Source organism: Eptesicus fuscus, chromosome 3 (genome assembly GCF_027574615.1).
Source record: "Eptesicus fuscus isolate TK198812 chromosome 3, DD_ASM_mEF_20220401, whole genome shotgun sequence".
In the NCBI taxonomy this organism is placed as follows: domain Eukaryota; kingdom Metazoa; phylum Chordata; class Mammalia; order Chiroptera; family Vespertilionidae; genus Eptesicus; species Eptesicus fuscus.
Window position 1 is genome coordinate 31,682,066 of NC_072475.1, and position 12,454 is coordinate 31,694,519.

The 12,454-nt window shown below is 44.1% G+C and overlaps 1 protein-coding gene across 1 annotated transcript in view; it reads right to left on the reverse strand.

Moving 5' to 3' along the window:
• Positions 1 to 12,454, reverse strand: part of TNIK (TRAF2 and NCK interacting kinase) — a 341,946-nt gene that overhangs the window by 48,541 nt on the left and 280,951 nt on the right. Inside the window, exons 17-18 of the mRNA XM_008142296.3 lie at positions 11,501 to 11,740; positions 9,041 to 9,147 (exon numbers count right to left, since the gene is read on the reverse strand). Of these exons, the coding sequence (XP_008140518.1) occupies positions 9,041 to 9,147; positions 11,501 to 11,740 (347 nt within the window). The remainder of the gene's footprint in view (positions 1 to 9,040; positions 9,148 to 11,500; positions 11,741 to 12,454) is intronic.

Sequence of the window (12,454 nt, forward strand, 5' to 3'; positions counted from 1 at the left end):
AAGAGGAGTCACATTGGCCCCCTTCATGTTTCCAATGTCTTCAGTTCCCCAAACAACTTTTTACACCTTTGCTAATGGAGTCACCACAGTGCTGATTTTAGTGCAGTGAGATATCATATGAAAATGTAATTTTATGCTCTCATTTTGCTCTGCCCATTTCAAGAATATCAATTGCATACCAGGAACTCTGTCCCGTGTTGCTCTTCAGATGTTTCACCCATAAGTATGAAAAGAATATGTGCCCTCCCTTTGACACACTTTCGGATTAGTCTACCAAAAACCTGGCCACGGAATAACATCTATATAGCAGCAACTAACCCAGATATCTTTTTGAAAACACAAGAACCTTACTTTGTGGTAATGTATCTGCCAAAAACATTTTGATTGAGTTATAAAAATTCTTAAAATTTGGGTTATTGGAAAACATTGCTGGTGGCCTTAGAAAACATTATATGTAAAAATAAATATATCGTCATAATTTATTAATTTTGATTATATAAATGTAAAATATATGACAAAGTTATTTTAGGTTATTATAGCAAAGGGGTTGCTAAATTGACATAACAGTAATATCAACTACCGAAGGGATTGTTGGTAAACTTCAGGAAAACTTTAAAATTTCTCGATATTTTTATGACACTCCTTTGTATGGTAACTATTTTTGTGAAAATTGTTAGCATCTAATTAACTAAAATAGATTTGGATCCACACTGGAAATACCCTCGACAAAGAGAATACCTGCAATGATAAATGTATAATATTTCTAAAATATTCTGTATTTCAAATTTTTCATAAGGAATACAATCTCATGTTCTTTAATTCCAAAACAATGAATTCTTCCCATTGTCCTCTTTTACTAAACAGTAGTGATCAGGAATTATTTATGTATTATTAATAAATTCCCAAACTATTTTTTCTAAAAATCATGTGGCTAACCAACTGTATTGCAGATTGAAGGTGATGGGCATACGAAGGCGTCTTGGTAGTTGCTCTCATTTTGTGGAATGGTAAGGTAGTGTTCTTTGTATTAAAAGAAAATCTACTGAGAGAAGTGTGGCTATGAGCTCTGACTTTTCCCCTGGTGGCTGTGGTGTGGTAGTAAGATCCAGCTATTAGCTCTCGTGTAGCACTCCTTTGATCATGTAACCAAAACCTCTCTATTAAGCACCTACTTTGTGAGACTCATTAGCCTGGTATGAGAGATGGAAGAGAGCACAGGTCACAGGGCAGTCAAGTTACAACCCAATCCTATGCATGAGTGTGAGCCCTGGAAATAATAAAACAAGGCAAGGTGAGCCCAAGTGGCCCTGGGTCTGGGAGAGGCCAAGCGTCCCTGGGTCCGGGTGAGACCATGTGTCCCTGGATCCGGGTGATGCCTCGTGCACCTAGGCCCGGGTGAGCCCAAGTGGCCCTGGGTCTGGGAGAGGCCAAGCGTCCCTGGGTCCGGGTGAGACCATGTGTCCCTGGATCCGGGTGAGGCCTCGTGCACCTAGGCCCGGGTGAGCCCAAGTGGCCCTGGGTCTGGGAGAGGCCAAGCGTCCCTGGGTCCGGGTGAGACCATGTGTCCCTGGATCCGGGTGAGGCCTCGTGCCCCTAGGCCCGGGTGAGCCCAAGTGGCCCTGGGTCCGGGAGTGGCCAAACGTTCCTGGGTCTGGGTGAGACCATGTGTCCCTGGATCCGGGTGAGGCCTCGTGCACCTAGGCCCGGGTGAGCCCAAGTGGCCCTGGGTCTGGGAGAGGCCAAGCGTCCCTGGGTCCGGGTGAGACCATGTGTCCCTGGATCCGGGTGAGGCCTCGTGCACCTAGGCCCGGGTGAGCCCAAGTGGCCCTGGGTCTGGGAGAGGCCAAGCGTCCCTGGGTCCGGGTGATACCATGCGTCCCTGGATCTGGGTGAGGCCTCGTGCACCTAGGCCCGGGTGAGCCCAAGTGGCCCTGGGTCTGGGAGTGGCCAATCGTTCCTGGGTCTGGGTGAGACCATGTGTCCCTGGATCCGGGTGAGGCCTCGTGCACCTAGGCCCGGGTGAGCCCAAGTGGCCCTGGGTCTGGGAGAGGCCAAGCGTCCCTGGGTCCGGGTGAGACCATGTGTCCCTGGATCCGGGTGAGGCCTCGTGCACCTAGGCCCGGGTGAGCCCAAATGGCCCTGGGTCTGGGAGAGGCCAAGCGTCCCTGGGTCCGGGTGAGACCATGTATCCCTGGATCCGGGTGAGGCCTCGTGCACCTAGGCCCGGGTGAGCCCAAGTGGCCCTGGGTCTGGGAGAGGCCAAGCATCCCTGGGTCCGGGTGAGACCATGTGTCCCAGGATCCGGGTGAGGCCTCGTGCACCTAGGCCCGGGTGAGCCCAAGTGGCCCTGGGTCTGGGAGAGGCCAAGCGTCCCTGGGTCCGGGTGAGACCATGCGTCCCTGGATCCGGATGAGGCCTCGTGCACCTAGGCCCGGGTGAGCCCAAGTGGCCCTGGGTCTGGGAGTGGCCAAACGTTCCTGGGTCTGGGTGAGACCATGTGTCCCTGGATCCGAGTGAGGCCTCGTGAACCCAGGCCCGGGTGAGGCCACGTGCCCCTGGGTCTGGGAGAGGCCAAGCGTCCCTGGGTCCAGGTGAGACCATGCGTCCCTGGATCCGGATGAGGCCTCGTGCACCTAGGCCCGGGTGAGCCCAAGTGGCCCTGGGTCTGGGAGAGGCCAAGCGTCCCTGGGTCCGGGAGAGACCATGTGTCCCTGGATCCAGGTGAGGCCTTGTGCAACTAAGCCCGGGTGAGGCCACGTGCCCCTGGGTCTGGGAGAGGCCAAGCGTCCTTGGGTACGGGTGAAGCCAGATCCTGGGTCCGGGTGAGGCCGTGCGCCCCTGGATCCATCCGGGTGAGGCTGGGTCCCAGGCCCGGGTGAGACCACGCGCCCCTTGGGTATGGGTGAGGCCACGTGCCCCTTAGTCCAGGTGACGCCGTGCCCCTGGGATCGGCCGAGACCAAACCAGAGGGAGTCAGACCTCCATTACCACCATTTGTCCACCATCCAGAGCTGAGGGGTCAGTGCTGACATGTACACATAAGGAACTACTGGACATCGAAATTGGGTCTCAAAAGAACTGTTGGTCCAGGGGGAAGCTCGCTACAGATTGATTCATTTGCCTGTCAGCATAAATATTATTGCTCGTCTCACATTCAGTTCTTATTAGTATATATCTAGTGACATTTGATCTCGTTCATCTAGAGGAAATGAGGAACAACATAGACTGAGGAACAAGAACAGAACCAGAAGCAAGGAGGCATCGATCAGACTATCGGGCCTCAGAGGGAGGATAGGGGAGGGTAGGGGGAGGGTGGGGGGGAGGGGGAGAGTTCAACCAAAGGACCTGTATGCATGCATATAAGCCTATCCAACGGTTAAGTTCAACAGGGGATTGGGGCATGCGTGGGGAGAGGGGTGGGATGGGAATGGGGGGATGAGGACAAATATGTGACACCTTAATCAATAAAGAAATTAAAAAAAAAAAAATAAATAAAACAAGGCAAAACTCTGCACACTGTGTGTAAAAGTCTGTAAACAGGACTGGAGTTTGGAGAACAATGAATGCAGTCTAGAGCAGGCAAAGTGGTGTCAAGGAAGAGAAAGGCTTTGGGCCATGGTGGGGCGGGCAGGAAGGCTGGGGGAACAGCCTGAACAAAGACACAGGGGCTGGGGTTTCCCTAGGGCTTATTGGTGTAAAGAGGACACAACTTTGGAGGAGCCCCAAAGTCTGTGTTAGGAAAGAAACCCTGGGACAGTGAAGCAATGGCCTACAGAGCCTGGCAGAGAACATGTGTCTCTCAGGGTAGGCTTATGAATGAGTGGCCAGGAGAGAGGCAGGCTGACCAGGTAGAATGCTGCTGTCACAGGTGATAATAAGGCATGAGCCAGGGCTGTCCTAGGACAGTGGTCGGCAAACCGCGGCTCGCAAGCCACATGCGGTTCTTTGGCCCCTTGAGTGTGGCTCTTCCACAAAATACCACGGCCTGGGCGAGTCTATTTTGAAGAAGTGGCGTTAGGAAAAGTTTAAGTTTAAAAAATTTGGCTCTCAAAAGAAATTTCAGTCGTTGTACTGTTGATATTTGGCTCTGTTGACTAATGAGTTTGCCGACCACTGTCCTAGGATAAAAGAGGGACATGGATATTAGCAGAACCAGCTGGGATGAGCGTGCATCTCTGATGGGACTCAGCCTTTTTCTTTGTGAAGCTAATTGGTTCCCATGGGCATTAAATCCATGACCTGGGCCTCATTAGCACAAGTCCTCCCCATGGCAGCTAGCCTGCATGGGTGCTGATCTTAACAGGGTTGCTACTTTTGCCATTGAAGTCTGAAAAAAGTATTTCGTTTCTGTGTAACCACACATAGAAATAGGAAAAACTTTAAAATGCCTTTTCTGTCTTAGTTTTGTGTGAACTATGAGTATTTTGAGAAAAAACAAACAAAACTCATACTGTTCAGATTTTTCTCTTCCTTATTATGTAGAAATAAATGGTCTGGCCTTGGGGCCAAGAGGTCTGAGATAAATGCTCTTAGAGGAGATCAATTTCAGAAGAATTCCATGAGATAATAGATTTCGCTTGTCCACATATTAACTGAACCTACTCAGATTCAAATGTGTAAAAACTTGACAACATTCATATAGCTTTCTTTAAATGCTAACTTTTAGTTCAGATATTTGCCATCCCACAGACAATGCTGCTTTGTCTATGAAACATACAATAAAATGAAAAATGTGGCAATTTTTCCACTTACTTAAATCATATAAAAAGTCAAAACATAAAATTAGGATTACAAAGTGATTTCTTGGCCCAAACACTTGGGCCAAGTCTATAATTAACTGGCTGGCTGCCAAAATTCACTTTACTGTGTTCTTTGATGACACAGCCAACGTGGATAAAGGAGTCATAAGAAGACAGGTTTGGGATGGGACAGAGAATTATTTTTTGAAATTAAGCATTTAGTTATTGGGTTTTGACTGGGAGTTTCAGGCTTCATTTAAATCTTTTCATATTCAGAATGTACTTATCTGATCAAATTTTAATTTGCTTTAAGAGAACACATGAATCAAAGTTAACTATTCAAGTCCCTGTAATTTTTAAAAGATACTTTTTTTAAATGAGCAAATCAAATCTTGATTTAAACTTAACGTATCACCTTGACAACATAAGGTGTTTGAGAGTCACAGGGCATCTGAGAACATCCCTTTGAACTAGCAGCCTGCACAAGGCCCAGCTGCACACACTGAAGAAGGAAGGGCAGGGAATAGTGGAGGGGTCATGGTGTTCTCACCCAGACTTTAACAATCCAGGAAGGCAATAGTTAAAAGCACATGATGATACTAGTTCCAGCTTGAGTAGAGAAATTTTGTCCCATGGGACAAAGCTTTTAAATGGTAGTGAATATCACAAGATGAGGATCAATAACCATAAGATGAAGATGAGCTGTTAACAGACTCACTAAATCATACAGCGAGAAAGGTGGAGGCAAAACAGTGCCCTGTCGGTCCACAGGTCATGAGACCCCTTCTCTTGGGAAAACGAGGCAGCAATGACAGTTGCGTTCACTACTGGAAGATTAGCGTGGCGTGGTGCTTGAGTGAGGACTTGGGTGCAACGCTACCAGCTTTCAAATGTTGGCTCTATCACTTATTAATTTTGTCACCTTGGGTAATTTAGTTGTGTTCATGTCAGTTTCTGCATCTATAAAATGGAGTTGATTATAGTCACTACTTCGAAGAGCTGTCATATGGCTTAAATTAGTTAACATCTCTAATGCACATGGACACTGAACAGAACTCTGCATTGATAGGTGTTCCAGAGTGTTTAATGAGTAAGGAAATAAATATTAAATTGCCCCAAACCAAGCAGAAGGCAGGGATCCACAGGGGTGGCCCAATAACATTTTCTTGACTGACACCAGCACAGATGTACCTCCTCCATACGGTATCTATTTAAAAACCTGTATTCAATAGGGCTCTTTGATTTGGAGTGGCATGTGGAGACAGTGGGAGAGTGACAATAACAGGAAGGTTTTTCAGGGATAAGGAAGGCTATTGAAACAGTAAAGTTCTGATTTTCCCCTCATGTTACAGGTACATGCTTGCATATGCCAATTTAACTCAAGAGTCTTCTATTCGGGATGCGAAGTAGTTTATAGGTTAAAACATATGACTATATAGTGTCTTGCACCCAGTAATTGGAGTTCATTAGTACTGGATTTAGGAAGGGAAAACTGTACTTCTTAAGCATTAGGCTCTGCCTTTTTTTCTTCACTGTTTAGCACAAGAGTGGCTTATTTCTCAATCACTTTACACTATACATAGGTAGGACTGCTCTCCTTTTGGTTCTTCTCCAACTGGTGACTTGGGGACTCAGAAATAGAATTTTGCCCCTAATAATACCTGCAGCATGAAAGAGCAGCAGGTATATTATATCCTCTGACCCATGGGCCCGTGAGTCAGGCAGCCTTGGTTGAGTCACTGGGTCCCAAGGCAACACACAGCCTTGCATACAGCGGATCCTCAATAAACATTTGCTAAATTTAGCCAATGAAATAAAAATATTGATAACAAAACATCCTGAACCTGTCCTTTATTACATGCGTAATCTTTCTTGGGGACCCATTCTAAATGTGCTAATTTTCTAGTCTCCCTTAAGAGCCATTTCAAGGAAAAGGTTAGGAGGACATAAAGGAATATTGACCAAGTACAAGAAGTGTAGCTTAGCAGCATGGTAAAAGATGAATTATTTAAAAGCTACCCTTTTAATGGCTTTGTGGGTGGGCAGCTGTCTGACAAATGCTACAAAAAGAACTCTGAAGACCTCATTCAGGCCATCAGAAAGCAGGAGAGTCTCTGTATTACAGTAATGGCCCTCAGTGAATCACATCTCCCATGTCCATGCATGTGTACTCCTTTATGCATTAACTCAAGGCCTGACCATGTGACCTGTGGAGGCCATCCGCAAGATGATGCAAGAAAAGTCTTGAAAAGCACTTGTGCACTGGACACAGTAAAGAAGCCCAGGATGAAGGACCACATGGAGGTGCAGCTGACAACCCAACAGCTCAGTGCTGCTGCATGAGTGAGCTCAAGTGAGACCAACAGAACTTCTTTGCAAACCCATAGAATCGTGAGAAATAATAAACTGTTATTATTTCAGGCCACCAAGTTTTAGGGTGCTTTGTTATGCAGCAAAGATGAACTAAAGCTATCTCTATCACAATAAAGAAAACACATCCTCACGTTTTTAAAAACGCAATGTAATCCAGAGTTGCAAAGCCTGATTCAGACCTTAAATGTTGGCCACTTGGAGACACGTGATCGCTAGAAGAAGGTGCGTTGTAGGACTGTTCCAGGTGGCAAAGATGGGATTTTCCATCCTCCCTGTCCTCTACAAACCCTCTGACTTTCAATGTAGGTAAGTGATTTTTACCTCTTAATTCACTCCTTTCCTACCTCCTCACAAAGCCTGCATTCTTTGCACAAAGTACAATATTTAAGTGGTTCCGAGGGAAAAGTGCACGTTTTGCAAGCCACTGACCATCAAATGTCAACCCTGACATTATTAAAATAACACTTCAGGGGGAACAAAGAGCTGCTTTTAATTGGACTAGATGACAATAGTTCCCTTTCTTTTTTGGCTGATAGAAGGAAAAATACTTAAAGTTGAAATGATGCTTGATTTACAGCACCTAAAATTCTAAGCAACTGATCAGTGAACAGAGCCTCAGGGCAGAGTTCAAAGGAGAAGTAGCAGTGACAAGTGGGGCTTCAAGCTGCTTGAAGGGGGTGACTGAGGAAGTTCAGGCGGCTCTTTGGTCACAGGGCAGCCCAGTGTTCCTCAGCTCTGCTTACAGCAACACTCGCTCAGCGTGGATCTGACAAATCACTGGACAAAAATGGCTCATTGAGAGCTTCCTGCTATTGGTAACCACTCAGAGTGGATTAGCTTCTTTGCCCTAAAGGGATTCATGTTCTTAGTACAGTTCCATCTTATTTTGGACTAACCCCTTCCTAAGGCTCTTCATGTGAAGAGGAAGATTAAAGCTTTATGATCAAAAGCATTCCATATTTTAAAGATCTATGCAAATAATCATAACCTTCATGCCTAGTCTCTCTCACTAGCAAGGGAGAGAGTCCTTCTCTTATTATGAGCACAATAAAGAAGGATAAAACAGGCTGTCCAAGCTCATCCTTTTTATAGTCTCAGCAGAGGCCTTTTGCTATTTCAGTTGGTTCTAAAAAGGGGAGTTTTCATGATGAAAACTCTGAGGGAAGCTTGAGGAGCTGTAGCAGCCAACAGCATCTGTTCCCACATAAAATCTGCTCCCCTCCTGTAAAGATGCTGTTTACTTTCCAGCTTCTCTCAAGATCTCTGCACCAACCGGTAGGTAGATGCAACTTCCTGTCTGCAGGATTGTACATGGTTGATGGAAAATTCTCGGAGAGTACAGAGCCTCAGTGGAAGCCTGACTGCATTTCAGTGACCCTCCCTAATCAAGAGGGGAGTTCCTCCTATGGGCTGGTCCCTGTGTAATTTGCCAAGCGAGGGAAGCTCTGCAGCTGGTCACCAATGCATTTCTTTGGCAATTACTTTCTAATGTCCCCATGGTCCTCAGGGCACATTTCTGGACCTGATGCTAAGAATCCCCTCAAACCAGTCCAGTTTCTTCTGTTGATTCCATAAAATGGTCTCTCAAGGGATGGTTTATGATACTACAACCAGGCCTATCCTTGCAATTTTACTCCACAATTTTTAAAACTTGTCAGGGAAGGTACACCTGATTGGCTTCTGGGTTGCCTCATTCATTCATGGATTCATTCACTCATTCATTCATGAGCCCCCACTGCACACTGATGTCTGGGAAAAGCTACTGAAGAAATAGAAGGCCTGTGCTCTGTCCCACCAAAGAGAACAGTCCAGACGGCCAGACAATATGCCTCTGACATGAAAAAAGGACAAAGACATATTTTAGAAGAGCAATAATGACGACAGCGGTGGGGGCTTCTTCCTTCACCGGAACTGTCTTTCCCCTTTACCTTGCTCTGATGGGCTGAGATCCTAGTCTGGGTCCAAGAGCACTACCATTTCCAGGAGAGTTCTTTCTGGCTAACGCTGGGGATATAGAAGTTGTTCTTTGAGGCACCTGAAAGAAAAGCAGAATTCAGAAATATTTTCCATAAAATAGCTTCCATAAGTGATTGCCTGAAAAAAAAGATTTGCCAGGAGTTACAGCAATGATCAGAAACAGGGAAGAAACATCTTTCATTTCTGAAAGAATGATTGAACTTCCTAAATAAAATCAAACAAAAGGCACTGAGGCATATTCAGCAACCATTAAGGAATATGGTCCTGAATTTTAAAACCAAATTTAAAAACAGATCATGCTCATTATTTTCATTCATTGAGCTCCCTTTTCTGTGTGAAAGAGTGGTGGATGCCAGAAATTTCTTTAGGGTACCATGAACTCACCTGATCACTGGAAGTTGCATCAGTTGAGAGCCATCCAGATAAATTGAGTTTCATTTTAGGCTCACATCACAACTAATAAACAGTAAGGTAATTATGAAATCTGTTGAGAAACTAGGGTATCAGGCTAGAACTTGGGACCTAAGCCACATGTCAGTGAGCTCAGAGAAACTATTGCAATAGATCTTGCATGTTTCCAGTTCCTTATCAACTTGCAATTACTAATTAAACACCCCAAACACAGCTTTAAAAGGTCAATCTGCAAATATAATAGAAAACAGGATTAACACTGAAAATACTGGAAGGGTCTTCAAAAAGACTGAGGACCAATCACACTGTGAGGTACATTAGGAAAACGTATGTATCATTAGTTAACCTGGCAAGGACCTAAGGTAGAATTCAAGTGTGCCTTCTTTTATGAAACATTTCTTAATGAAATCAAGTATGGTAACTGTATTTAAGGAGTCCAACCTGAGGGGAGAGTAGAGAGAAAACTTACTTTATGAAAGTGACCAGGAATGAAAATGTTGATGTCCCGTGACAGCTAATTGGGTTAAACATTCATCAGGTACTTCAGTTTTTCTTCATTTTTTTTGGAGGAGGAGAGGGTCTCTTTTAGTGTTTTGTACTAGATATTTTAAAAATGTGCCCTATTTTGCGATTATCAATAAATTAAGTGATATTGACATTAATAGAAATTTTGTTGGTTATTAGAATACATTTTAAGATAAATACCTAAAAAGACGAGTCAGTGACATGAAGCAAAATGACCAAATCAGTGCTCCCATCTGCTCAAATTAAAAAGGAAGGCTTCTACTGTCTTCCTTTATTGTTTTGTGAGCTTAAATAGTTGTAGAGAAGGAAGAGTCTAATGAACAATTAAAACCTGAAATGCTTGTATTGATCTAAATTTTTCTCTCAGAGCTTACAAACATGTGCCTGCATGCTTTTAGAGAGTGGACTGATAACCTCCATTCTCAGTTTCCCCAGATCTTTGTGTCTGCTCCTCCATCCATCTGTTTTCCATACTGAACTTGGCTCTCACAAGAACCTTTTTTTATAGCACCTCTGCTCCCACAAGAGGAGAACACCATTATTCATTTTCAAAACAATGGATATCCTCTTATAATACCCTTTTGAGGAAAAATGTTTGGAAATCATGTGGTATTATCTATTTTTATTATTGTTTTATTTTTTTTCTGGAATCAGTAATGGCACTGGTCACCGGAAATTGTGCAACATCCCATTTGTCATAGCTCTTATGCTGAGTTCAGAAGAAAGGGGAATCCTGAACCAGAGAGAATCTGATGCAAAAATTTATCCATTATTTTTAAATACTTCCAGGTTCTCTGCAGTGAGATGCATGGTCACATGGGCAATTTTTGGAATGAGTAATAACTTTTGTAGGCAAAAACAAAACAAAAGAAACCAAACCCAGGACTGTGCAGTGTGGGGTGATGGTCATTTTACCCTAGAATTTTATCCTCAGTAATAAGTTAAACTTGGAATTAAATGATGACCTGGCCTACAAGAAGCTTTCTATAAATATGACTAACGAAAATATTATAGGAGCAATAATATTTTCTGAACACCTGAAATCTGGTTTCACTTTGTATTGTTAAAAATAGGAATAAATGAATTTTCTACTTTTTATCTGTAAATTTTTAATTTGTCTAAATATAGATTTGGTCACCAATAAAAATATCCATTATTATTTTCTTAATGTGGATAGTAAAACAGTAGTTTGAAATGTTTGGGGTTGAAAGTTCTAATTCTGGGTAGAGGATTTATATTTCCAAGTCATCCGATCAACCTGAGCCTTTGTCTCTTTGGGGAAAAAAGAGGTCAGAAATGATAAACGACAATCCAATTCATAGCTTGGGAATCAGGAGGGACCAAAACAGATATGACAAGGGACAGTGCTTTGGCATAATGTCCATTACTATGAAAGGTCTGGAATAGGGGTAATCATCACCATCAACGATGATGACAATGATGGTGATGGCAATGAGAACACCCAGTGATGTTACCTTTGGTGGAATGTCTTCTTCCTGTCGTAACCAAGAGCTTCGGTCAAACTTCTCAATGCGAGTGGGGAGAGGAGGGTTTTCCGAGGTGGGATCTGAGTTCTGGCGCGGCATCTCAACGCGGTGCGAGGTCACATTCAGAGCCTCCTGAAACCCGGAGAGGCCCTTGGTGGGCTGCTCGTGCACTGACTGGGAGGCGGTCAAGGCAGGTCCCTGGGATTTTACAGCTACCAGATGTGGGATCTAAGCATCAAACCAACATCAGAGCATGATTATTAGGAGAAAGAACGGATCAGCTAGTAAGTACCTCACTTAGTGAAAGAGAAAATAAAGTTGCAGGGCACAAGGACTGGTGTACATAAAGCCCATCACAGCTATCTACAGCACACTTTTAAAAGCTCTTCAAAATTTTCCACTTAGAGCTCTGTGTAGGGCTGAACCATGGTTCCCGGCCAAAAGTTAAGTGATTTACTTGCTAAGAAGTCAGTGAAATAAGTGGGATGATACTAACATTAACAATTTTAAGTGAACATATATTGACCAGCAATATGTTTATAAGTACTCCTCTTCTAATATTGGAAACAGCATTCTTTAAAACCCCTGACCTTGACTTTAGAGAGTGCTCTTGTGTTGTAAAACAAGAATTGCCCTGGATAGCTTACTTCTTGGGAACTCACTAAGTCCACCATGCGGTTGACACAGTTATTTCCCGCATTTGACATGTGAGAATGAAAGGCACAGACAGGTTAAGTAACAGCCTAGATTTCACAGCTAATGGGTACCAGAGCCTGGACTGTAACCCATACAGCCCTCCATGGTACACCCGACTGCTAGGCTCTCCTGCTTTGTGATGAACTGGCTCTTACCACCTATGATATTATATACATCTCAACTCCAGGACATTCCTTTTAGAGTTGTCTCACAATTGGGCATGTGGTGATATTTTTCATGCAGGAA